The sequence below is a fragment of the Panthera tigris genome, chromosome A2, assembly GCF_018350195.1.
Source record: "Panthera tigris isolate Pti1 chromosome A2, P.tigris_Pti1_mat1.1, whole genome shotgun sequence".
Taxonomy (NCBI): Eukaryota; Metazoa; Chordata; class Mammalia; order Carnivora; family Felidae; genus Panthera; species Panthera tigris.
The window spans coordinates 51108143-51136000 of NC_056661.1; the positions used below are offsets into that span (position 1 = coordinate 51108143).

The following is a 27858-nucleotide window of genomic DNA, read 5'->3' on the forward strand; positions in this document are numbered from 1 at the left end:
ACTAGCCTCATCAAAGACTGCCCTCTCCTGTTCACTGCCCACAGCTGGTATAACTCCATTAGTCTCCAGGTTCCTGGAGGAAAAGGAAGAACCTAATATTCCCTGAGCTGAGAGGGCTCAATGCCAAGAGACTGTGGTCAGTCACTCAAAACTTACTTGTGAAACTCTGAGTCTTAGGAGGAGGAAAGATTGGACACATTCCAAACTTCTGCCACCCTTAGCCCAACTCGGCTGATGACTAACTTCACCAGAGGGGCAGGTAGCTTACTTAAAAAAAAATTTTAAAACAGCAATTAAAAAAAAAAAAAGGACACTTGGCTGGCTCAATCAGTAGAGCATGCAACTCTTGATATCAGGGTTGTGAGTTCAAGCCCCAGACTGGGGCTTTTACTTAAAAGCGTTTACTTAAAAATTAAATAGGCGTGCCTGGGTGGCTCAGTCAGTTAAGTGTCCGACTTCGGCTCAGGTATTGATCTCACGGTTTGTGAGTTCGAACCCCGCATTGGGCTCTGTGCTGACAGCTCAGAGCGTGGAGCCTGCTTCAGATTCTGTGTCTCCCTCTCTCTCTGTCCCTTCCCCACTCTTACTCTGTCTCTCTCAAAAATAAACATTAGGAAAAATGTTTTTAATTAAATACATAAGTACATTAATGTTAAAAAAAGAAGAAAAGAAGAGGGGCAAGTTGGTCGTAGCCTCTGCATGTGCTTGTATGAACATGGTGCCTCCACATGGAAAGGCCTACCCTGCAGAGCCAGGACAGCACTGAGCCAGGCCTCTACCCATAAATGCAAGAGCAGGAAAGCCCAGAATAGAAACTATTTTCCTGTTAGCTCTGCACCCCTCCCACACATGGCTGCAGGTTTGGATCAGCAGCCAGCAATAACTCTCCAGACTCTAGCTTTGGCAACACAGGCCTTTGTACTTAATAAACCCATCTAGGCTTTATATTCAGGGTCATAAGTGACACATTTTTTAATGTGAGAGTCATAGACTAAAGCATAATCACCTGCAAACTTTGCCTTTCATGCTTATCTTGTTTGAGTTGCCCTATTGTGGAAAAATGCCAGCTCACACTGATGAGAAACTAATATTTTTTGTGGCTACAGAACAGCTTATTTTGAAATCCTGAAGTTGACAGTGCTGAACATGAAAGGTAAACTATCTGGCAAGCTACGGAGAGTGTTGATGGAGGGTTCTGGTACAGCCTGATTAGTATGTTCCCACCTAAACACTTAAAAGGATGTAATAAAATGTAATACTGAGAAATTAGAAGAGTGCCTTAGTCCCGCCCTGCCACTCAAAGCCCTTCTGATAGGCAATTTTATTCTGGAAATTGTCCTTTACTGTTTTGGTTATGTGGTCTGCTCAAGTCTCTGATGAAGCAGACATTAGTTCCAGAATCAATTGCAATTTTTTTTTTTTTTTTTTTTTTTTGGGCAGAAAAAGTCCTGTACTTATAACCCCACATTTTGAAGAATGGTTTGACAGTAGATTCCTCTCCTCCCTTAGACCTTTCCAACCTTCCAGGCAGAACCCCACCCTCACCCCCAAAGAACACAGGCAAAGATGTATTAGCATAAATAATTTAATGCAAACTCTCTAGTAACACACACTAGTGGACTTGACAGTTCACTCAGGAGTATCAGGGCTGAGGGACCAGGAGGTGGGGAGCGCGATGAAAGTAGAGCATGTGAAAACAGGTAGCTGAGGGGCAGACTTCATGCTAGCCTGCTGGTGACCCGTCTTGGTCAGCTAAACTACCCTGGACAGGAAGTAGCTGGGCCAGGCTAAGAACGCGCAGTTCTCCTTTCCCGGCCTATCCCAGATTTCTGACCTTTTCCCTTGGGAAGCCTTCTTCATTCGAGGTCCTGGGAGGTGAGGAAGGTGTGGCAAGATAAGAAGCTGCCTAACTGGGTTTGTAGGTGCTACTAGCTGAGCATGGGGGCCCCCCGTCTAGTCCTTCTCTGGGGAATGCCTCCAAGGACTTGGGCCTTCACTGCAGCATCTTCAGACAGGATGGGATGAGCGATGGGGCCTTGGCATCAGGGGGCTGCCCTCCCTCTGTGGCATCCAGGAACTGCTGCATATAACACGATGTGCCAAGCAGCACATGGCCTGTGGCCTGCATGCTGAAGAGGGCCCAACGAAGAGCTTCCCTGGGTGGAAGAAAAAGGCACTAGAGTCAAAACACAAAGAAAACCCCTCCCTACAGCCTCTAAATGCTGCCTCCATAATTTCATAAATTGTAGAGTGATGTGTCAACAGGAACAGATGCTGCCTTCCCTTAGCAAATGGGAAAGGGTCTACAGACATTGCCTGCAATCATGCCTTATCTGAGATGTCCGTCACCTCCCTATTTTCTCATGGAAAATTCACCCTCATTTAATAAGACCTTTAATTTTTGTAATACTGCTTTAGGCCAGCCAGATTAATCTCCATCCCATGGCTCTGTCCTTCATGACCTCTGTTCTAGACTCTGAGACCTTTCCAAGTCATGTGTAGTCTAGCTAATGTTCAGAGCGCTGAACATGAAGATCTTCATGCTTGGTATTGCAGTGTAATGAGAACAGAACTTGAGTCAAATAGGCCAGAGTTCTAATCCAGTCTTATCAGCTGTGTGAAGGTTGGCAAACTGTTATAGTTCTGAGCTTCTGCTTCCCCAACCATAAAATAAGATCATACTATTTTGATCCCTCACAGCGTTCTGAGGTTGAAATAACCTAAGTCACTTAATGTGGAGCCTAATAGGTAGATGAGTAGGGTAAATGTGGGGTCAAGAGTAGCTGGTGGAATGCTTGACTACTTCAACCAGGTTCTTGTCCAAATCTATTTAAAAGAGATAGACGAGGAAGAGTCACTAGGGGTGTTTAGTCCTAGGGGAGATCAGGGAGGGGAAAACAAAAGGAAAATAAAGACTTTCTGGCTGGTATTAAAACTTACAAACTGTTAACCTTCATTCAATAAATGAACTTATGGTTAAGGTGTAGGGAGACAAAGATAATCAGAACTCTATAAACATCTACACATAAAAATTCTTTAAAATGTTAAAGGCTATACCTGAGAAGTATACCCATTTCTCAAATTAGAGTACTAAGGCTTAAAACCAGCTGTCCAGCCATAAATAGGAGGGAAATTCTGACACAGACTACCACATGGATGGACCCTGAAAACATTATGCTCAGTGAAAGAAACCAGTCACAAAAGAGCAAGTACTGTGTAAGATCTCTAGACTAGGCAACTTAACAAGATAGAAAGTAGGACCCCCCCCCCTACACACACACACACAAAAGAAAAAGAAAGTAGAACACAGGTTACCAGGGGCTGGGGGAAGGGGGAGTGGAAAGTTGGTGTTTAACGGGGACAGAGTTTCAGTTTGGGATGATGAAAAAGTTCTGGAAATTGATAGTGGTAACCGTTGCACAACATTGTGAATGTACTTAATGCCACTGAATTGTACACTTTAAACCAGTTACAATGGTAAATTTCATGTTACATATATTTTAAAACAGAACAACAAAAATAAAACTATTATTAAAAAAATAAATATAAAACTATTATTAAAAAATAATAAAAAGCTGACACCATTAAGTCACCACACCTACTTCAGCTTGTTTTGTTTTTTTGGGTTCAGGTCTGAGAGTCTTACTTCCCCTAAATGCACTGAATTTAAAGGCTGAAGCTTCTATTCTAGGTTTTGAAATCTGCAAACTACCGGCAGCAAGCCCAGATCAAGATGGGGCATGATATGGTGTAGGAGGAATATGGGATTTCTAGCCACAGAACTAGGCTCAAGCCTGTCACTGAATGTCATCTCTGGCAAGGCTTCAGGTCCCTCATCTTCAGACTGGATATGCACAGAATTAACTCAGAAAGCCAAAAGGTCTAGTGTGCTCTAGCTACGTGTGTTCTGACAGAGCTCTGGGGACCCTGAGCAGGATTTCTCAGAAGGCCTCTAAGAACAAGGATCATATGCGTTATCATTCATTCGAATTACTGCTATGTGCCGGCATTCATCAAGGTACTGGGGGCAACAATGGAGCTTGTTCTGACATCTTGTTTATCTCTGGGTCTTAAGCTTACCACATAGGGCCAGGCACACAGTGTGTGCTCAGTAGATGCTAAATGAAGCAATTGGGGAGGACTAGAATCTGTCAGAAGAAACTCGCAAGAAGCCATGCTCTGCTAGTCCCTAGCTTTGTGGCTTTGGCATCGTTGGATGCCTCTGCATCAGTGGCTGCATCTGCCTGATGGGGTAGGAATTCATTAGAACACCAGTGGAGCAGCTGAAATTGGGAAACATCACCCTAACAGTACTTGTACCCTAACAGTATTTGTCTTATGATTTAACATATTCTCATGCTTCCCATGTTACTTGATTAGACTTCCACAGTAAAGTAGAAAGTTTGAAAGAAGTTCATTCATCAATACAAATTAGTATTGTCCACAGACTTGCAAGTTAATTCCATCTATGGAAGAACAGTTATTTCATTCCTCCCACCCCCATGGAAAAATCCAGTTTTGTATCTGTGAATTTATCTGTCTTGATGGAGCTGTGTATATTGAATTCTCCTTTGAACTGATTGTAACTTCTTGCTGGTTCTCCCCTTAATTAAAGGGTTCAATAAAATCTTTGACATGTGTTCACTTTTTAAAAACCAATTAGAAGACTACTTAGGAAAACTTAACTATTTTAGGTGAAAAAATAAGTTGTTATGGTGGAAGGTAATTAGAAAAATAATGTATCCCAGTTCCACCTGGAGGAGATATGTGTACCCCTTTGGCATCTGCTAAAGCACCAGTTCAGCCATAAAGTTCTAGAAAATGCTGCCATGCTTTGTCAGCATCAACACTAGTCCAAGGCCCTAGAAACCTGAGGTCCATGTGAACAGAGAGGGGCTCTCTCATTGCTGAATACCCACCCTATCCCCAGCTAATCCCAATTCACTCACTTCATGATGCGCTTGGCCCGGTAGCAGTGCAGGTCATAGGAAAGGGAGTAGGTCCCATACAGAGTGGCTTTCACATTCAGGCAACCAATGAAGTCCTGTGGGTTCATCTTGTATAGGTCAAAGGTTACACGGGCCACATCAATCTTCTTGCCAGGCTTACGGGAGAGGGAGAGTTGGTACCTAGTACTCTGTATCAAGAGAAGCCTGTGGTTGGCAACCTACCCCCCACACCCCAAAAAAGGACTTCTCCCAGACTCCCAATGTTCTCCCTACCACACAGGTGGGAACCTCACCTTCTCTGATGGGGGCTGCCATTTCTGCCCCTTCTGGAGGACCATGAACACTGTGTCATCCCCCAGGGCTTGGAAATACTCTTCTGTCTCAACAATTGTACCATCTTCCTCCAGCACCAGGAAGAAGGGCTTGTCTGCCAGCATCAGGGTGTCCCGGACCTGGAGAATAAGATCAGTGATGTTTCTGCCATCCCCATACAGCCACAGAGCATGAGGAAAATCCATATTACATCATCTCAGCTGCCAGGGAAAGAGCAAGTGGATAAGGATCTATGGGGAAAAGGCCTGGAATCCAGGCTCTTGCTGTGGGATCACAATCCAAAGATTCTGTATTATGGTCCTTCTTGGTACCTGGCTTCATGGTTATGTTCTGGAACAGTGCTGTCCAAAAAAATATAATGGGAATCACATATGTAATTTTTTATTGAGAATATAATATAATATACATGAATATAATTCACGTATCATAAATTTCACCTTTAAAAATTTTTTTAATATTTATTTTTAAGAGAGAGAGAGAGAAACAAAGGGCGAGCAGGGGAGGGGCAGACAGAGAGGGAAACACAGAATCCAAAGCAGTCTCCAGGCTCTGAGCTGTCAGCACAGAGTCCAATGTGGGGCTTGAACCCATGAACTGCGAGATCATGACCTGAGCCTAAGTCAGACACTTAACTGACTGAGCCACACAGGTGCCCCCAAATTCACCCTTTTAAAGTATACAATTAATGGGGTGCCTGGGTGGCTCAGCTGGCTAAGCCTCAGAATCTTGGTTTCAGCTGGGGTCCTGATCTTGTGGTTTGTGGTTTCAAGCCCCACATCAGGCTCTGTGCTGATGGTGTGGAGCCTGCTTGGGATTCTCTCTCTCTCCCTCTCTCTCTGCCTCTCCCCCGCTCATGCTCTCTCTCTCAAAATAATAAATGAGTAAACTTAAAAAGTATACAATTCATTGTGTTTTAGAATATTCACCAAGTTGTACAACCATCACTACTATCTGATTTCAGAACATTTTCATCACCCCAAAAGAAACCCAGTACCCATTAGCAGTCATTCCCCATCCCCCAGCCCATGACAACCTCTACTGTCTGTCTCTATGGATTTGCCTATTCTGGACATTTCATATAAATAGAATCATATATAATATGTGGTCTTTTTAGACTAGCTTCTTTTCCTTAGTATGTTTTCAAGGTTCATCTATGTTGCAACATGATTCATTTCTTTTTCTGGCCAAATTATATTCTACTATATAGGTATATCTCATTTTTAATCCATTCATCAGTTAACATAGACATTTGGGTTGTTTCCATTTTTTGAGTATTATGAATACTGCTGTTATGAGTATTCATGTACGGGTTTGCGAGTGAACATATGTTTTCAGTTTTCCTGGGTATATACCTAGGACTGGAAATGCTGAGTCACACAATTAACTGTATGTTTAACTTTTTGAGGGGCTGCAAAACTATTTTCCAAAGCAGCTATATCAGTTTATATTCCGACTAGCAATGTGTGAAGATTCCAGTTTCTTCACATCTTCATTGGTACTTGTTATTGTCTGTCCTTTATTTATTTATTTATTTATTTATTTATTTAATGTTTATTTATTTTTGAGAGAGAGAGAGAATATGAGCAGGGGAGGGGCAGAGAGAGAGGGAGTGTCTGTCCATTACTTTAGCCATTCTAGTGGGTATGAAGCAGATTTGATTTGAATTTCCCTAATGACTAATGATGTTGGACATCTTTTCATATGTTATTAGCCGTTTATATATTATCTTTAATTTTTTAATGTTTATATTTGAGAGAGAGAGAGAGAGAGAGGAGAGGTAGAGAGAGAGGATCCCAAAAAGGCTCTGTGCTATCAGTACAGAGCCTGACATGAGGCTCTAACTCACGAACTATGAGATCATGACCTGAGCTGAAATCAAGAGTCAGACGCTTAACTGACTGAGCCACCCAGGCACCCCATTTATATATTTTCTTAGAGAAAAGTCTATTCCATTTTTTTGGCCAATTTTTTTATTAAAATTTTTTAACGTTTACTTATTGTTGAGAGACAGAGCATGAACATGGAAGGGGCAGAAAGAGGGGGAGACACAGAATTCGAAACAGGTTCCAGGCTCTGAGCCATCAGCACAGAGCCCGACGTGGGGCTTGAACTCACAAACCGCAAGATCATGACCTGAGCCTAAGTTGGATGCTTTACCAACTGAGCCACCCAGGCACCCTGTTTTTTTGGCCAATTTTTAATTGGGTTATCTTTTTATTGCTGAGTTATAGAAGTTCTTTATGTATTCTTGATATTAGATCCTTATCATATATGAGATTTGCAAATATTTTCTCCCATTCTGTAGGTTGTCTTTTAATTTTGTTAATAACACATATTGATACACGGAAGTGTTTAATGTTGATGAAGATTGATTTTTTCCTCTGATTGCTTGTGCTTTGATGCCTTATCTAAGAAACCAGTCATGAAGACTTAACACCTGTTTACTTCTAAGAGTTTTATAGTTTTAACTCTTTGATACATTTTGACTTAATTTTGTTCATGGCATGAGGTAGGGATGCAACTTCATTATTTTTCATGTGGATATTCCATTGTCCTAGCACTATTTATTGAAAAGACTATTCTTTCTTCTGTCAAAAATCAATTGTCCATTGATACATGGGCTTATTTCTGGAGTTTCAATTCCATTCTATTGATTTGTATGTATTATGAGCTCCCAAATTCACATATTGAAATCCTAAGTCGCAGTACCTCAGAATCTGGCTGTCTTTGTAGATAGAGTCTTTAAAGAAATAATTAAAATGATGTCATTAAGATGGGCCCTAACCCAATATTACTGGTATTCTTATAAGAAGGGGAGTTTAGGATACAGAGACATACTCAGAGAAAGACCATGTAAACATGAAGACAGCCATCTATAAGTCAAGAACAGAGGCCTTAGAATAAACCAACCCTGATAGCACCTTGATCTCAGACTTCCAGCCTCCAGATTTGAGAGAAAATAAATTTCTGTTAAGTATCAGTCTGTGGTACTTTGCTATGGACGCCCTAGAAAACTAATAGAGTGTCTTTCCTTATGTCAATACCACAGAGTTGATTACTGTAGCTTTGTAGTAAGTTTTGGAATCAGGAAGTGTGAGTCTTCCAAGTTTGTCTTTTTCCAAGATTGTTTTAGCTATTTTGGTTCTGGTTCATAGAAATAATTCTATGTAAATTTTAGGATAAGCTTGTCAATATCTGTAAAAAGAGTAGCTGGAATTTGATGGGGATTGCACTGAATCTGCAGATCAATTTGGGAAGTATTGCCATCTTAACATTAAGTCTTCTGTGAGATCCTGACCTGAGCCAAAATCAAGATTGGACGCTCAACTGATTGAGCCACCCAGGTGCCCCTTTGGAAGATTTTTTAAAATTAATTTTGAGGGGCACTTGGGTGGCTCAGTCGGCTGAGTGTCTGAATCTTGATTTCGGCTCCAGTCATGACCTCACGGTTCATGAGTTCGAACCCCTCATCCGGCTCTCTGCTGTCAGCGCTGAGCCTGCTTTGGATGCTCTATCCCCCTCTTTCTCTGCCCCTCCTCCCTCTCTCTCTCTCAAAAATAAATAAACATTAAAAAAATAATAATAATAAATTAAAAATATTTCAAAGGCTTATTGTTATCTTTTAAAATGAAATCCCTCTGTTCTTTTCCATGGCCAATAAGGGACTTACACTCTGGTCACTGCCAACCATATCACCTTACCCTTTTTCCCTCACTCTCTGCTCCTTTCTTTATATTGCCAAACTTGGAAAAGCAGTCCAGATAGGCTGATGTCCTCCCTGCTCCATTAGTAAGATTCACTTCTGACCTGTGTTCCATCTTGGAAAGATGGACCCTCACTCTTGTTTCTCCTTGCATCCTTTGGAGTTAGGATTCTGACTTGGGGTCCCCAAACTCAGTGGCTATAAGAATCTCCTGAAGCAACTGCTTAAAATGACAACTCCTCAGCTTCACTCATGACCTAATCAGTCACAGGGCGTGCATTCTGGGAAGCCATGTGTGACAAGTCCATTTTAGCACAGGAAGTGGTCCCCAGCCCTCAGGTGAAAAAACACTACCAAGTCTAGACTCAAGTGTGAAAAAGTCCTTTTGATTCAGGGCATAAAAAATTGGTGTGTCACAGCCACTAGCCTCACAAGAGAGGGGAGATTGGCTCCCATGAAGAAGAACAGACCTAATTCACAGAAACAGGGGAGGGACTCCAGAATAGAGGCTTAGGTAAGCTATGATTTCTATATGTTAAACAGACTGTAGTAATCAGAAGCCTAATCCAAATGTGTAATCTGTGCCAGGCAACTGGGACATCCCCTAGAGTGCATAAGCTAATGAGGCAGTGAGGCACAAGACTAATAAAGAGCAAGATTAGATGAGGCTATAGGAGAGGCTGGGGAGAAGTTACCCCCAGCCTAGTAGAGAGGGAACATGGAAACGGGAAAGGGTGTCATTCTTGGCTGCTGTTACTACCATCCACGAGAGCTGTGTGTCTTTTGTTTCCTGCTCTAGAAGCTTACCTGATCAATAGTTTGAAGAGTCTTCCACAGCGGTTAACAAAGCCTGCCATGGAAAGCCAGTGTAGGAGATGGATGGAAGAACTACCCTGGCTGAAGGGAGGAAATGGGGAAGAGAATCTCTAAAATCTTACCTATTTCCCCAACTTCCAGGCATGTGTACAATGGAAAAGAGAACCTAAGGGTCTTTCCAGTAAGAAAAATATGCTTCAGGGGCGCCTGGTGGCTCCAACTCTTGGTTTCAGCTCAGGTCATGATCTCACACTTTGTGAGTTCGGCCCCATGTTGGGCTCTGCACTGACAGTGTGGAGTCTGCTTGGGATTTCTCTCTCCCTCCCTCTCTGCCCCTTGCCAGCTTGCACGCACTCTGTCTCAAAACGTAAATAAACATTAAAAAATAAAAAAAAAAGAAAAATATGCTCTGAAAATGCCTCTGATCTACTGTTGTAGATATAGGATGGCAATCCTATAGGTATTCTGCTGCAATATACTGCCCTCCCCTTGTCACCAGACAGACATCATTAATCCATTGGACAGCACTCCAGGCAGGCACTACCAACTCATTAGAGTGGGCATCAGAAAGGAAATCTCACCATCTAACCTATGAACTCCATCCCTGCTGAAGTCCCAGCTCATGACTCAGAGGACAGAGGAAGCCAGCAGGGCCAGCTCTCAGCCACAGTCCCAGTGGTTGGGCTGTGCTGAGGGTAGTCCTGTCCCTCACCTTGTGGAGGAGGTCCTTGAGACTGTGCGCCATGATACCCTTCCGCACACTCCGGTCAGCAGTGCTTACTCTACAGGGCCGGGCCTTGGGGGCCTCCAGGCTGGACTCGGTCAGTAGCTGCTGGGTCACCATTGAGGTGCAGGTGCTCACTGCCACATGCCTGCAGGCAATTTGGAGCATCAGAATGAGCAGCCTGCTGCCTCCCATCCCTCACCCCTCTCAGGGAATTCACTCCCCTACCCCTGTAGGTTGAGCTCATCATATTCTTCTTCTTCTATCACCCACCAGGCTTGCTCTAAGACTTACCGGTATCACTAAAAGTCCTGTTAGATCAATGCATCTCAAACTTCAGTGATCATATTAAGTCCTCAGGAGACCTGATTCTGATTCAGGAGGTCTGGGTGGAAGCTGGGATTCTATATGTCTAATAAGTTTCGGAGTGGCATTGATGCTGTTGGTTGACACTGACCATGATGAGTAGCAAGGTGATAGGAGACCCATCCCACGTTCCCCAATACCAACTTTCCTCTCTTGGCCTCTTTCTTCCCACCCGTAAAGTGAAATGAAGTGGCAAAGCTGAGGTCAATGTAAGATAGTTTTGAATTCTGATATACATGATGTAGAACCAGAAGAGTAGAGGGGGAACCTCGGTTTTGGAGTCAGACCCAAGTTTGAATCTTGGTTCTACTACCCATTTGTTAGGTGATGAAGAGCACCTGTTCTGTGCCTCAGTGTCCCCATCTATTAATTTGGTGTAATAATCCCCACTTCCCAAAGTTGTGATGAGGTTTAAATGAGATCAAGAATGAAGGTCCAAGCACAGTGTCTACCTTTTTCTACTCAATATGTGGTAGCAGTGTGGGGAGAGGATGCCAACCTTAAAGTCACCTGAGGGCTTGTCAAAACTGCAAAATCTGGGTCCTACTCCAGACCTCCTAAATCAATATCTACATTTTAACAAGATGCCCTGGTGACTTAGGAGCTTGCTGAAGTTTGAGAAGGTCTGCCTTATAGCTCACAGGTAGCTCCCCTTTGTTTCTACCCTTGGCTCTCCTCACCTGGAGAAGGACTTGGGGTAGAGAAGGCTGAGGGACTTCATGGCATATTCCATCCTTGTCACCTGGATAGTGTTGGGCCTGAGAACGAAATAGAAAATCTAGTTAGGGTGGGAACAGAAGGTCTCTTTCATCATTCGACACAGTGCAGCCTCACCTCCATCCAGTGAACCTCCACTCTGGTCTCTCCTCTCAACTCACACATGCTTTCCCAGCCCTCCTGTCCAATCCCATGCTTGCCAACTAGAACCAAACTGGAAAGCCCCTCTGGACCCAGGCTCGGCCCCACTCGGCAGCTCCTCCTTTCTCCCCAGGACTACTCACTCCATGTTTCTCCGACCCTGGCTCTGGTCACACTGATCAGGGATCCCCAGTTGGGTCTGAAGAGGCCCTATCTGGTTAGTTCCTGCCCCTGGGAGCAGAGTTCATGCTATGCTGGCAGGAGGTGAGTCACACCACCTCCGTCTTCTGGGGATTGTTTCCTCACCTACAGTCCAGAGACCTCACAGGCCAGGCTCACACAGGCCAGGCAGCCCAGTCTAAGCCCACTCTCTCTTTCGTGTGTCCTTGAACCCCTCCTGAGGCTTTCCATTGGCCAGAGGGATTTTCTGTGACAATGGATGATAGATGTGTTCTATATCCTTTCTCCCCAGTCCCAGAGCTGCGAGCTTCATGTGGCTATTGAGCACTGGAAATGTGGCCAGTACAAATGAGGAGCTAGATTTTTAACTTTAGTTAATGTTAACTAATTTAAATTGAAATAGCCACTGTGGCTTATAGCTACTGGCAACCAGACTGCACAGTAGAGATCCAGCTATCTGATAGCCCTGGGCTCACCTGACACTTTCTCTCCTAAACCTCTCTGCTTCAGCTCTTTCAAGCTCCAACTGTCTGTGGAGACAGCTCCCTCCACCTGCAACATACTGCTCTGGCCCAGGGCTAAACATATGCAACCTTGAAACCCCAATTTCCCTATATTCCACTCTTTGGAAAGCCATTTTAGATATCTCACACAGTCCCCTCTTCATCTTGCCCTTCCTACTTCCTAGTCAAGTGTGCCTCATTGTCTGTTTCTGCCTTACCCCCACTGATCCTTGGGTGCCTCTCCCTGAGATGTTCTCCCTATTCCCAGCTCAGAGAGGGCCTGACACAGTGCAAGGGGCTTAAGGAGTGGTCATGGAACAAAGAGCCCCCTCCCCAGTCAGGTAAAATCAGTCTTTCCTTCTGACAACTTGGGGATTCTCTAGGCCAGCCCTATCTGTGAACCCCCCAACTAGCACTACCCAAGTCCGTTTGCATCAGCCTCACTCCTCACTCCCCGTCCAAAGCCAAACTCTGTCAAGTTCACTTCACCTGCTCTCCAGGAGCTGCCCCATCAAGACCCCAAAAACTTACCTCCCCCCTCACAGCTTCCTTACTTCCTTAAGACACTGCCTAGCCCAGCCCAGCCCTCCCTCCATTTTATTTCCAGGTCCCAGGGAAGCCCCTCCCCTGGTCTTCAGTCCCAGCTGGGGAAAAGAGCAGGGGAGTGAGTGTGCAGTTCTTTCCCTTGGGATTTCGGGCCAGCCTAACTTCCAGAAAAGGCCCGAAAGGAGGGGAAAAGGCATGTTTTGTAAGCTGTGGGCCAGGCTCAGGACGTGATATCAGTCACAGAGGGCACAGAAAACAGGCAGATGTGAGTTGTGTTCCCAGCTCCACTTGAGTTCACTGAGTGTAGACCAATTATCTCACTTCTGTGAACCCATTTCTCTCACCTGTACAACAGGGATAATCATTCCTGTGTTAGTGGATTGAGGTGAGGATTTGTGATAATAAAAGTAAAGGGCTTTGCAACAGAGACACATAATAGGTAGAAGTGAGTATTGGTGTTGTAATATTATTAATGAATAATAGTAGAGGGGTGCCTGGGTGGACACTCAATTGAGTGTCCCACTTTGGCTGAGGTCATGATCTCATGGCTCATGAGTTCGAGCCCCGTATCTGGCTCATTGCTGTTAGCACAGAACCTGCTTTGGATCCTCTATCTCCATCTCTCTCTGCCCCTCCCCAGCTTGCACTCTCTCTCTCAAAAATAAATAAACAACAAAAAATAATAATAATAGTAGAGACTAAAGCTAGCTGAAATGTGTAGTGGTTAAGAGTATAAGGTCTTACCCTTGACCCAGCAATCCTACTCCTATATATATTCACTGTATCTCATTCAATCTTTATTTTATATATATAAAATAACCACACCCAACTAGCTAGTTTTATTGGAGGAGGGCACATGGCGTTAATAATGTGAAGACAGTTGGGACCTGAGGTTGGAAAGAACACCCTCCCCTCCCTATACATGGCTAAAGCCCCAAATAAAAAATAACCAACTATGGGAGAGCAGCTGAGTCAGCGACTGAGGGCTGGGAAGGGAACATCACGGAACCCAAGGGCAGCAGAAGAGATCATGCACGTGCTGGGAGGGCAACTAACATGAGTACAAGTCTTTGTGTCTTCCACATTGGTCCATATAAATATATATAGAGAAGTTATTCACTTTCCCCTGCTCTCCTCTCTGTTCTGTGCTGCTTGCCACAGACACAACTCCTCTTTCCATATGTATATGTATTCAAGAGAAATGAAAACGTATGTCCACACCAAAACTTATACACAAGTGTTCATAGCATTGTTTATAATAGCCAAAAGGTAGAAACAACTCAAATGTTCATGAATTGGTGAATGGATTTTATCAATAAAAATATAAAATGTAAAAAATGTAAAAATGTAGCATATCTGACAAACCATAAGAGACTCTTTTTTTAATGTTTATTTGTTAAAAAAAAATTTTTTAATGTTTATTTATTTTTGAGAGAGACAGAGACAGAATGCAAGTGGGTTAGGGGCAGACAGGGAGGGAGACACAGAATCCGAAGCAGGCTGCAGGCTCTGAGCTGTCAGCACAGAGCCTGATGCGGGGCTAAAACCCACGAACCGTGAGGTGAGATCATGACCTGAGCTGGAGTCTGATGCTCAATCCACTGAGCCACCGAGGCGCCCCTAATGTTTATTTGTTTTTGAGAGAGACAGAGTATGAGTGGGGGAGGGGCAGAGAGAGAGAGGGAGACAGAGAATCCAAAGCAGGCTCCAAGCTGTCAGCGCAGAGTCTGACTGGGGACTGGAACTCACGAACCATGAGATCATGACCTGAGCCAAAGTCAGACACTTAACCAACCAAACCACCCAAGTGCTCCATGAGAGACTCTTAACTATAGAAAACAAACTGAAGGTTGCTGGAGGGGAGGTGGGTGGAGGATGGACTAAATGGGTGATGGGCACAAAGGAGAGCCCTTGTTATGATGAACATTGGTGTTATGTTTAAGTGATGAATCACTAGATTCTGCTCCTGAAACCAATATTACACTATATGTTAACTAACTAGAATTTAAATAAAAACTTGAAACAAAACAAAATATGGCATATCCATAATGTAATATTATTTGTCAATAAAAAGGATACATGCTACTACATGGATAAACTTTGAAAACATGCAAAGTGAAAGAAGCCAGTCACAAAGACCACATACATATTTGCATGATTCCTGTTGTATGAAATGTCCAGAATAGACAAAATTATAAAGACAGAAAATAAATTAGTGGCTGCTTAGAGCTGGGGAGGAAGGGGGATGGGGAATGATTCTAATGGGGAATAGTGGAGTTTCTTTCAGGAGAGATAAAAGTGTTCTAATCAATTAATCTAATTATCGTCTATTTAACAAATTTTCTTGATGTTTATTTATTTTTGAGAGATACAGAGAGCAAGCAGGGGAGGGGCAGAGAGAGAGGGAGACACAGAATCTGAAGCAGGCTCCAGGCTCTGAGCTGTCAGCACAGAGCCTGATGTGGGGCTCGAACTCATGAACCGTGAGGTCATGACCTGAGCCGAAGTCAGATGCTTAACCAACTGAGCTACCCAGGCACCATAGTCACTGTCTATTTTAATGATAGTTGCACAAACTGAAAATGTACTAAAAACTATTGACTTGATCACTAGAGTGGGTGAATTGTGTGGTATGTGAATTATATCTCCATAAAGCTGTTTGTTTGTTTGTTTGTTGCTACTTTTATAAGTGATTCATAAGACTTTTTAAAAAAAGAGTTCAGGTGTTCCTGGGTGGCACAGTAGGTTGAGTGACTCTTGCTTTTCGCTCAGGTCATGATCTCAGGGTAGTGGGATCGAGCCCCATGTCTCCACGTAGGGCTCTGCGCTGGGCATGGAGCTGCTTGGGATTCTCTCTCTCCCTTTCTCTCTCCTCTCCCCTTTAAGTTTATAAATAAATAAACTTACAAAATAAAATAAAATAAAAAATTAAATTAAAAAAGTGTTCACATTGTGTATCATCACCCAGAGTTTGTTAAAATTCAGGTTGCTAGGCCCCATCCCAGAGTTTCCAACTCAGTATGACTGGGGTGGAGCCTAAGAAACTGCACTTCTAACAGATTCCCAGGTGATCTTGAGGGTGTGACTCCTCAGGAACCCCACTCTGAGAACTAGAGGTCTAGCATTAGTTGTGTGATGTAACTCTTCTAAGCTTCAGTTGGATCTGATAAATGGGAATTAAAGATAGCTCCTGGGGTGCCTGGGTGGCTCAGTCAGTTAAGTGACCTACTCTTTTTTTTTTTTTAATTTTTTTTTAACGTTTATTTATTTTTGAGACAGAGAGAGACAGAGCATGAACGGAGGAGGGGCAGAGAGAGAGGGAGACACAGAATCAGAAGCAGGCTCCAGGCTCTAAGCCATCAGCCCAGAGCCCGACGCGGGGCTCGAACTCACAGACCGCGAGATCGTGACCCAGGCTGAAGTCGGACGCTTAACCGACTGAGCCACCCAGGCGCCCAAGTGACCTACTCTTGATCTGGGCTCAGGTCATGATCTCATGGTTCATGAGTTTGAGCCCCGTGTCAGGTTCCTCACTGACATCATGGAGCCTGCTTGGGATTCTCTCTCTCCCTCTCTCTCTCTCAGCCCCTCCCCTTCTCACACATATACTCACTCTCTCTCTCAAAATAAATTAAAAAAACTTAAACTTAGTGCATCCTTCAGGCTCAATAAATCATCATCATTATTATTATTATTATCTAAATCCTTTCCTGGAGGAGCTCCCAGACAGCCATCAGTAATTCATTCGTCCATTTAGCAAATATTTATTAGGCACTTACTATGTGCCAGTCCTCCCAGGAGCTGAGAATACAGCAGGGAAGAAGATAGTCTTGTCCCATGCTTCAAGGAGTGGACATTCCCAGGGTCTAGGGGCACTCAGACCATGTATGAATATGCAAAATAAACAGAAGAATTTCAGATAATGATGTTCAACAAAGTGGTATGATAACAAATGGCTGGCAAGTTACATTGGTCTCTGGGTTTAGGCAAAGCCTCAGAGGAGGTGAACTTCAAGCTAAATCCTACCGCTAAGAACCAATCTGTTTGAAGTCCTGGTGGAACATTCGAGGCAAAGGAAACATCAGTGTAAAGGATTTGCAAAGGGAATGAGCAGGGTGAGGAGACAGGAGCATGGGTCACTAAACTTTAAGGCAGTCCAAGAGTCGGGGTGCCTGGATGGGCTCACTAGGTTAAGCATCTGACTTCAGCTCAGGTCGTGATCTTTCTTTTTTTTAATAATTTATTTATTTTTTAATTTACATCCAAGTTAGTTAGAATATAGTGCAACAATGCTTTCAGGAATAGATTCCTTAATTCCCCTTACCCATTTAGCCCATCTCCCCAACTACAACCCCTCCAGCAAACCTCTGTTTGTTCTCTATATTTAAGAGTCTCTTATGTTTTGTCCCTCTCCCTGTTTTTATATTATTTTTGCTTTCTTCCCTTATATTCATCTATTTTGTATCTTAAATTTCAGGTCATGATCTTATGTTTCATGAATTTGAGCCCCACATCGGGCTCACTGCCATCAGCACAGAGTCCACTTGAGATCCTCTGTCTCCCTCTTTCTGTAGCCCTCCCCACCACTATCTCTCCACACTGCCCCCCACCCTGGCTCAAAAATAAATGTTAAAAAAAAAAAAGACAGTCCAAGAGTCGGAAGAAAAGTACAAACAGTAGTTTGTACTGGGAAATGGATTGGGCCCCTCCTTTGGACATTCATACCTCAAACACTTATTGAATGTCTAACATGTGATTAGTTGTCCCATGGTAGGCCAATGGATGACTCAGAAGCAGTCTGGCCCTGATGAATCCCTGTGTATCATGGAAAGCAGACACAGATAAGAAAAAGATAACCACAGGGGCACCTGGGTGGCTTAGTCAGTTGAGCTTCCGACTTCGGCTCAGGCCATGATCTCATGGTTCACGAGTTCAAGCCCCACATTGGGTTCTGTGCTGACAGCTCAGAGCCTGGAGCCTGCTTCAGATTCTGTCTCTCCCTCTTTCTCTGCCCCTGCCCCGCTCACACTCTGGCTCTCTCTCTCCCTCTCTCTCTCAAAAAATGAATAAATGTTAAAAAAATTTTTTGAAAGAAAAAGATAGCCACAAGGTAAAGCCCAAGAGCATCTGCCTTAAGGTGGAGGATGGCTCCATGGACCTGAGAATTCTTCACAGTGCTCAGGAGAAGAGGATGGTTTGGAGCCCGTTGGCATTTATTTATTCAACAAGCATTTTCTTGAGCATTTATACTAAGCCAAGCACTATGGGCTGCTGGGGACACAGATGACTCAGTTCTTATCCCTGTCTGGGGAGCTTACATTCCAGTGGGAGAGGCAAATATCTGAGCAGTTCTCAAACTCTGAAGTGCCTAGAAATCATTTGCGATGCCTTGGAGTGGAGAAGGACTGTACCTATGACTCAAAACTGAGAAGTCATTAAAGATTATGCATTCAACTACATTTAAAAAGTATTCTGCATGTTCAACTTGTCATACCTGAGCAGAGTCAAAAGACATAAAAAAAGAAAGCTATATCGCAACTAATATAGGCAAGATGCTGATCTCCTCTCTCTTTCTCTCCTGCCTCATCTATCTATATATAAACTAAGACCAAAAACACGGTAGAAAAATGGGCAAAAGATATGAACGTAGTTTAGGGAAATGAAATACAAATGACCTTTAAACATATGAAAAGACATTTTAATCCCACGTATAGAATTAAAAAAATAAATAAATAGAAATACAACACAAAAGTACTCAGAGATGCGATTCTTCACCCATCAGACTAGCAAATGTTGGCAAAGCTGTGGGGAAGCAAGGAGTCAGACAGATTCACACATTGTTGGTGAGAATGTAATTGGTCTAACCCCTATGGGAGGCAATATGGTCAGATCTATCAAAATTACAGTCACCATATATTCTTTGACCCAGCAATAACACTTCTGGGATTCCAGATCTACTATAGATCTACTTGCCCATGAGTGAAATGTGCATAAGGTTATTAACTGAAGCTGTTTGTAATAGAAAAATATTGGAAATGATACAAAAATCCTACAAGAGAGGCAGGTTAAATAAATTATCTTATATTCATATAATGGAATGACACTAGGAAGCTACAAAAAAAAATAAGTGAGAATGATCTGGGGAAAATCTCCAAGATCTATTGTTTTTTTTTTTTTTAATTTGATCTATTTTTTTTTTAATTTTTAATGTTTATTTATCTTTGAAAGAGAGAGAGAGACAGAGTGCAAGCAGGGGAGGGGCAGAAAGAGAGGGAGACAGAATCTAAGCGGGCTCCAGGCTCTGAGCTGTCAGCACAGAACACGATGTGAGGCTTGAACTCACTAATCACGAGATCGTGACCTGAGCCGAAGTCGGTCACTTAACTGACTGAGCTACCCAGGCGCCTTCCAAGATATATTATTAAGTGAAAATAAAAACCAAGGTCTTTCATAGTGTGTATAATACAGTGCCTCTGTATTTTAAAAAGGGTAAAATAAGAATATGACTTTACATTTGGTTGTATGTGCTTAAACTCTGGAAATACATACAGTAACTTTAAAATGAACACAAAGTGTTTCCTTTGTTGGGTAGAGTCAGGTGGACTGGGTTTAGACCTGGGAAGATGTGGAGCAGAGTTGAGGGTAGGAGTTTTCACTGTTGTATGTGTTTTAAAAATTGGAGAACTTCATTTTGATACAATTTGCTTTCTTTGTAATCTTATATATTTTATTTTGTGCATTTAAAAACTTCATTTTGGGGGCGTCTGGGTGGCTCATTGGTTAAACGTTAAACGTCCTACTTCAGCTCAGGTCCTTATCTCACGGAGTTCGAGCTCCGCATCGGGCTCTGTGCTGATGTCTCAGAGCCTGGAGCCTGCTTCGGATTCTGTGCCTCCTTCTCTCTCTGCCCCTCCCCCAACTTGTGCTCTGTCTCTCAAAAATAAATAAATGTATAAAAAAAAATTTTAAACTTCATTCTGAGTAGGGATCCCCAGGCTTCCAAGGAAGACTGCTGCACAAAAGCAGTAACAAATCACTGATCTAAATGATCATGCTTTTCAATCATTGCCTTTCCCTTCTGACCATTTGTATACTTTTTAAGTTTATTTATTTATTTTGAGAGAAAGAGAGAGAGAACCATTGTGTGTATGTGGGGCAGGGGTGGGGTGGGGTGGGCAGAGAGATAGGAGGACAGAGGATCTGAACCAGGCTCTGTGCTGACAACAGAGAGCCTGATGTGGATCTTGAACCCATGAACCATGAGATCATGACCTGAGCCAAAGTCGGATGCTTAACCAACTAAACCATCCAGGTTTTTGTATTTTAAAATACAATACATTTATATTTTAAAATAACAGCTTTATTGAGATATAATTTCCATACCATAAAGTTTTCCCTTTTAACGTGTACAACTCGGGGCACCTGCATGACTCAGTCAGTGGAGCATCCAACTTTGGCTCAGGTCATGATTTCTGATTTATGAGTTCAAGCCCCACAGCGGGCTTGCTGCTGTCAGCGCACAGCCCGCTTCAGATCCTCTGTCCCCCACCCCCTGCTCCTCCCCCACTTGCACTCTTTCAAAAATAAATATTTTTTAAAAAGGTGTACAATTCAAAGGTTTTTAGTATATTCACAAAGTTGTCCAATGATCATTACTACATAATTCTAGAATATTGTTTATGTTTATTAAGTTTTGAGAGACAGAGCACACATGAGCAGGGGAAGGACAGACAGGGAAGCAGAGGATCTGATGTGGGCTCTGTGCTGTCAGCAGAGAAACCAATGCAGGGCTCACACCCCTGTGATTCTAGAATATTTTTATCACTCTCAAAAAGAAACTGCATACCTATTACAATTACTTCCTATTTCCTTCTGTTAAGCACTACTTTACTTTTGGTCTTATGGCTTTGCCAATTCTGGATATTTCATATAAACGGGATCATACAATATGAGGTCTTTTATGACTAGTGTTTCACTGAGCATAATATTTTCAAGGTTCACCCATGTAGTAGAATGTATCCTTCTTCACTGCCAAATAACATTCCATTTATGAACACACTACATTTTTATCCATTCATCAGTTGTTGAACATAGGGTTGTTTCCACTTTTTGACTACTGTTAAGTAATGCTGCTATGAACATTTGTGTGCAAATTTTTGTGTGGATGTATGTTCTCACTTCTCATGGGTATATATCTGGAAATGGAATTGCTGGGCCATACGGTAACTCTATATTTAATTTTTTGAGGTACTGCCAAACTATTTTTCCAAAGTAGCTGTACCATTTTACATTCCTACTAGCAATATTTGAGGGTTCCAGTTCCTCCACATCCATGGCAACACTTGCTATTGTCTGTCTTTTTTTAGCCATCTTAGTGGGTGTGAAGTGGTATTTGATAGAGATTTGGAAATGCATTTCCCTAATGACTAATGGTGCCAACCATCTTTTCATGTGCTCATTGTGCATAAATTTATTTATATTGTTTGATTGCTAGACCACATAAATGCATTATCTAGTCAATATTTCACATTAAAAATAAAGAATCACAGGCCCAACTCTGAAGAATGATTTATTTGGGTAAGGGTAAGACCCAGAAATACATGTTTTTAATAAGAATCCCAGGTGATTCTATCACAGATGGTCCTAGACCAGGCTTAACAGACACTGCAACATACTGGGCAAGAACCATGGGAACTGATGTGGGAGCAGGTGATTTTTTCTGGAGTAATGAGATAGATTCTAAAGGGTCAGCAGGATTTCCATAGGGCAAGAAAAGACATTCTAGAGAGTATAGGGAGAGGGGACAGATACAGGCATAATTTACCTCATTGTGCTTTACTTTATTGTGCTTCACTTTACTGAACTTTGCAGATATTGCATTTTTCATAAATTGAAGGTTTGTGGCAACCCTGTGTTGAGCAACTCTATCAGCACCATTTTTCCAGCATCATTTGTTCACTTCATGTCTCTGGGTCACATTTTGTTAATTTTCACAATATTTCAAACTTTTCATTATTATTATATTTGTTATGGTGATCTGTGATCAGTGATCTTTGATGTTACTATTATAATTGCTTGGGTGCACCATGAGCCATGCCTATATAAGAAAGAGAACTTCACCAACAAGTGTGTGCGTTGTGACTGCTACACCAATTGGCCATTTCTCTCCCCATCTCCTTCCCTCTCCTCAGGCCTACCTATTTCCTGAGACATAGGAAGATTGAAATTAGACCAATAAGTAATCCTACAGTGGCCTCTGAGTGTTCAAGTGAAAGGAAGAATCACAAGTCTCTTACTTTAAATCAAAAGCGAAAAATGATTCAGCTTAGTGAGGAAGGCATGTTGAAAGTCAAGGTAAGCTGAAAGCTAGGCCTCTTGCACCAAACAGCCAAATTGTGAATGCAAAGGAAAAGTTCTTGGAGGAAAGTAAAAGTGCTACTCCAGTGAACACACGAATGATAAGAAAGTGAAACAGGCTTATTACTGATATAAAGTTTTAGTAGTCTAGATAAAAGATCAAACCAGCCACAACATTTCCTTAAGCCAAAGCCTAACTGAAAGCAAGGCCCTAATTCTCTTCAATTCTATGAAGGCTAAGACAGGTGTGGAAGCTTCAGAAGAAAAGTGTGAAGCTAGCAGAGGTTGGTTCATGAGGCTTAAGGAATCTCTGTAACATAAAAGTGCAAGGTAAAGCAGCAGGTAGAAGCTGCAGCAAGTTATCCAAAAGATCTAGTTGAGATAATTAATTAAGGTGGCTATGCTAAGCAACAGATTTTCAATGTAGATGAAACAGCTTTCTATTAGAAGAAGATGCCATCTAGGACTTTTATAGCTGGAGAGAAGTCAATGCCTGGCATCAAAGCTTCAAAGGACAGGCTGCGTCTCTTGTTAGGGGCTAATGCAGGTGGTGACTTTAAGTTGAAGTCAGTGCTCACTTACCATCCCAAAAGTTCCAGGACCTTTAAAAATTATACTGAATCTATTGACTGTGCTCTATAAATGGAACAACAAATCCTGGATGATAACATGGATGTTTGTAATGTGCTTTACTGAATATTTTAAGCTGGTTGAGACCTACTGCTCAGAAAAAAAATTCCTTTCAAAATATTACTACTCAGGGCGCCTGGGTGGATCAGTTGGTTGGATTTCTGATTCTTGGTTTCAGCTTAGGTCATAGGGATCAAACCCTATGTCAAGCTCTGTTCTGTTAGTGAGAGACTGCTTGGGATTCTCTCTCTCCTTCCCCCCCACCCCACCCCCATGCTCACTCTCTCTCAAAATAAACATTTTTTTCTAAATGTTACTGCTCATTGACAATGCTCATTCAAGAACTCTGCTAGAGATGTATAAGGAGATAAATGTTTTCATGCCTGTTTCATCCATTCTGCAGCCCTTGGACTGAGTGGTCATTTTAACTTTCAAGTCTTACTATTTAAGAAACACAATTTTCTGGAGCATCTGGGTGGCTCAGCCTGTTAAGCATGCAACTTTGGCACAGGTCATGATGTCATGGTTTGTGAGATGGAGCCCTGCATCTGGCTCTCTGCTGTCTAGACAGAGCCTGCTTTAGATCCTCACTCTCTCTCTGCCCCTCCCCCGCTCATGCTCTCTCCAAAATAAACATTAAAAAAGACACGATTTTCTTTTTCTTTCATAGCCTTCACATTTAAAAAAATACAATCTAGTTATCTTATAGTATATCCTTAAATTTTATCATCTCTTCATGATTAGATTCAGATTAAGTATTTTTGCCAGAAAGATCACAGAAGTGATGCTGTGTTCTCAGTGTAACAGGATGTCAGTTTGTCTTATTACTGTTCAAGTTAATTTTACTTGGTTAAGGGGTACACCCCAGGTTTTTCCACTATAAAGTTACCATTTTCTCTTTGCAATGATTAAGTAATCTATGTGTCAATGATGTGTGCTTTTGGGACAGTTTCAGAACCTTTTTAAAGTATCATTTCCCCATCTGTGAAGTGGAGACAGCGCTGTCTTAAACTCATATTAGAGTTTAAAAGGTGAACGTGTTTGATAATCTAGAAGATACGGTGCAGAAAGATGGCAAAAAGATGCCTTCCGTGCCGCTTAACTGCTTCCGCTCTCCAAAAGGGCAGAGTCAGGATCGGGCCTGGTCCAGAGAGCGTGCGCGTGCGCGAGGACGTGACCACAGAGTCGGTCCTCCTGAGACAGAGAGGCCGGAAGTTGTCCCCACAGAAACGCGCGGCTGTTAGGGTGGCGAGTGAAGGCTCTGGTAACCGGGTGTTTAGGGTTCTTGGCCCGGTAGTTGCGGCGAGGGTCGGTGTAAGGGGCTCCGGGATTTGGGGCGGGGATAATGGCATCTCGGGCAGGCCCGCGAGCGGCCGGTACCGACGGCAGCGACTTTCAGCACCGGGAGCGCGTCGCCATGCACTACCAGATGAGGTATGAAAGTGAGGTTGGAAGCACGGAGCCCTTCTCTCCAGCCGGAACCCGTAGGGCGTGGGAAGAGGTGCCGGCCGGCCTCGGGGTCTTACTTCCACCCCGCATCCCGCCAGTGCGCACCTGCCAAGTCCCCTCCTCCCATGTTGGCCTAGGGCCTGTCCCCAGTTTCGGGAAGCCCCACTGCTGCCATAAACGCCACCCCGTGATCTTCCCTTTGCCTTGGGAGGGTCCAGTCCCTACCCTCTAGGCTCCTGAGTCTTCCGACGCTGGCTCCTGTGACCTCGGAAACCCAATTTTTAATTGAACTTCAGTTTCCTTATCTGTGAAGGGAAAAGTAATCTATTTAGGTTTTGGTGAACAATTTAGTGAGCTAGTAATTCGTGTAGAGAGTCTGTCCAATACATGGTAGCTGTTGTATTTCGGGCCGTTTTGGGGAATGTGGACCATAGAGTCCACCCTTTACTTGCCTGGAATGAATTTTATGAACATTCCCCTGTAAGGGGTATTTCTACATTCGTTTATTCAACAAATCTTTATTGAGTTTCTACCCATCAGGCATTGTGCTAGGCACTGAGGATACAGTAATAAGCAAAAACAGATGTTATACCTTCAACAAAAAAGTTTCTTTTAAAAAAGACAAAATTGGGGGCACCTGGGTGGCTCAGTCGGTTAAGCGTCCGACTTCAGCTCAGGTCACAATCTCACGGTCCGTGAGTTCGAGCCCCGCGTCGGGCTCTGGGCTGATGGCTCAGAGCCTGGAGCCTGCTTCCGACTCTGTGTCTCCCTCTCTCTCTGTCCCTGCCCTGTTCATGCTCTGTCTCTCTCTGCCTCAAAAATAAATAAACGTTAAAAAAAAAATTAAAAATAAAAAAGACAAAATTGGTCCCTGCCTTCATGGAGCACGAAGTCTACAGGTGACTGATTTTTTTACCCCTACCTCTCCACATTTTCTATAATGAATACTTTTAAAATAAAAACTTGGAAAAATTGATTTTCTTTGCTTAAATCCATCAAACTCTCCCAGAATGTTTTTCACATCCTTCCAGAGTTTTGAAGAATGACAAGCTTTTTGGACTTTACTTTCATTGTTAATCCTTGGACCCTGCCCAAGAGATATCACAACCCGAACCAGTGTTTTGATGACTGTTCAGAGCAGAAACTGCCCTCAGGGGTGTGAAGAGGACACATTTAGGACCTGAGAGAAGAATAAGAGAAATATGTGTGCTTCCTTTGGATATAAAATCTATTCTAGCTGGGGAAATAATGAGCAGCCTGAGTTGATTTCCTCACTGCCAGTATCTCCTTCTTCTAGGCTATATTCCTGTGGTGCAGTCAAAATCATCTCTCTGAATACACAGCTCTGAGTTACTCTTTTGCCTTTTATGTGACTTATAGTCTTTGCAACTTCATATCCTGCTACTCCCCTTCCCACTGCAAAGTATTCCTGCTGTACCACCTGCTTTCCTGGAACACAGTGCTAATGTCTTTTTGCCTGCATGCTATTACCTCTTAATGGTATGTGCAGCTCCACCCACCCTTCAGAGCTCAAATATCACTCTCCTCCAGCGCCCCTTCTCAGACATCCCATCCTAAGCTGAACTGATTACTCCTTCCTGTGATCTCATATATCTTGCAATATATATTTACTAGACCTCTTCCACTTCATTTTCCTATTATTTTTTCTTTTGTTCCTGTTCCCCAAGCCTCCAGGCAGGGGCTGTATCTTATTCATGTTTGTATCCCAGTGTTCCGTTATAGTTGCCTGGCATATAGTTGGTGGTCAGAAAATTTTGAATGAAAGGTACTTCTTCCTCTGCTCTACCCCACAGTGTGACCCTCAAGTATGAAATCAAGAAGCTGATCTACGTGCATCTGGTCATATGGCTGCTGCTGGTTGCCAAGATGAGTGTGGGACACCTGAGGCTATTGTCGCATGACCAGGTGGCCATGCCCTATCAGTGGGAATATCCGTATTTGCTGAGCATTGTGCCCTCTCTCTTGGGCCTCTTCTCCTTCCCTCGAAACAACATTAGCTACCTGGTGCTCTCCATGATCAGCATGGGGCTCTTTTCCATAGCTCCTCTCATTTATGGCAGCATGGAGATGTTCCCCGCTGCACAGCAGCTCTACCGCCATGGAAAGGCTTACCGCTTCCTCTTTGGTTTTTCTGCCGTCTCTGTCATGTACCTGGTGTTGGTGCTGGCAGTCCAAGTGCATGCCTGGCAGTTATACTACAGCAAGAAGCTCCTAGACTCTTGGTTCACCAGCACACAGGAGAAGAAGCGTAAATGAAGCCTGCCTGATGGACTGCTCTGTGGGGTTGAAGCCTGGGCCTCCCATTGAGTGGAGTGAGAAGTAGAGGAGCTGCTCTGAAATCTTTGGTGATTTTGGCAGCTGTGATGTTGGCAGCTAGTGCAAACGCAGTCCACGTTCTGGAAAGCCCCTCCTGTTGCCATCAGCTAAGGTGGCAAAACTATATTTAACTTATTCCTGGTTGGCTGGAACTGGGTGATCAACAACTGTAGAACAAACTTGTTGAAGTTGAAGCCCTTCTGGGGTTTTCTTTAAGACCAAGCCTCATTCTTGCCTCTTGGTCATTCTCTCCACTTTCATCAATTACCCCTTAGCCACCAAGACTGAAGGAGATAGGGAATAAATCAAATTCTACTTCAATCTATAGGTTGTGGGGCAGGAAACATTTGCGAGGCTCCCCCTGCAGGCTGTGGCATTTTAATGAAAAGAACTTCAATAAAGTTAGAACTGCCTTGTCCACCCTGTGCCTTGTGTTGGGATTTGACAGAGTGTGAAAGGTATGTTGCTTGAGTGGCCTTAGGCCCTAGGAGGTAGGTAGTTTCCTGAGAAACCTGGAAGTAGCCATAGAGAAGTGAAGTGGCATAGGGAACATAAGTCATAGTAGCAGCCCTGCAACTGATTACCAGAAACTACCATGGGCCGTACATTTAATCTCTCCACCTGTAAAATGGTCCAGTCTCATTTATCCTGCTTGGGTTATGGGTTCTTTTGGTTGGATATTCATGTTTATCATTCACTGTTAACAGATCGTCAGTTATGTGTCTAATAATATATTATGGCATCCAAAAGATTTTTAAAGTATCCCTGCATGTAAGGGAGCTTGCAATCTGGGTGAAGCATGATATACATGTGAAACAACTAATGAGCATGGGATCTGATGGCATGGAACAGATAAGTTAAAAATGGAAATGGGAAAGAGACCTGTGAACTAAAGGCTCTTTTCACACCTAAAAGTCTGACATACAGTAAATATTTATTGCAGGAAAGATGTGTGTCCCTTTGTTCTTGTCCACTTGACTTTATTATTGTCTCTGGATGATATTCAGGTCTCTAATGGCAGATCTCTGCCCTCTCCAGAGTTCTAGTCATCTTTTTAACTCATTCTTTTATTCCATAAACATTAGGTATACACTCTCTCACTCTTAG

General features: G+C 43.1%; 3 protein-coding genes across 3 annotated transcripts in view; 2 read left to right on the plus strand and 1 right to left on the minus strand.

Annotated features, from left to right (window-relative positions):
- Nucleotides 1–27858, plus strand: part of IL17RE (interleukin 17 receptor E) — a 46908-nt gene that overhangs the window by 2683 nt on the left and 16367 nt on the right. The window lies entirely within an intron of this gene.
- Nucleotides 1614–12986, minus strand: CIDEC (cell death inducing DFFA like effector c). Its single transcript, XM_015545234.2, has 6 exons — nt 12964–12986; nt 11572–11649; nt 10514–10673; nt 5243–5401; nt 4950–5137; nt 1614–2156 (listed from the first exon to the last, which is right to left on the minus strand). Exons 2-6 carry the CDS (start codon nt 11622–11624, stop codon nt 1994–1996), a joined length of 723 nt encoding a protein of 240 aa, XP_015400720.1. The 5' UTR covers nt 11625–11649; nt 12964–12986; the 3' UTR covers nt 1614–1993.
- JAGN1 (jagunal homolog 1) lies at nt 24183–27169 on the plus strand. Its single transcript, XM_007075480.3, has 2 exons — nt 24183–24399; nt 26229–27169. Exons 1-2 carry the CDS (start codon nt 24311–24313, stop codon nt 26689–26691), a joined length of 552 nt encoding a protein of 183 aa, XP_007075542.1. The 5' UTR covers nt 24183–24310; the 3' UTR covers nt 26692–27169.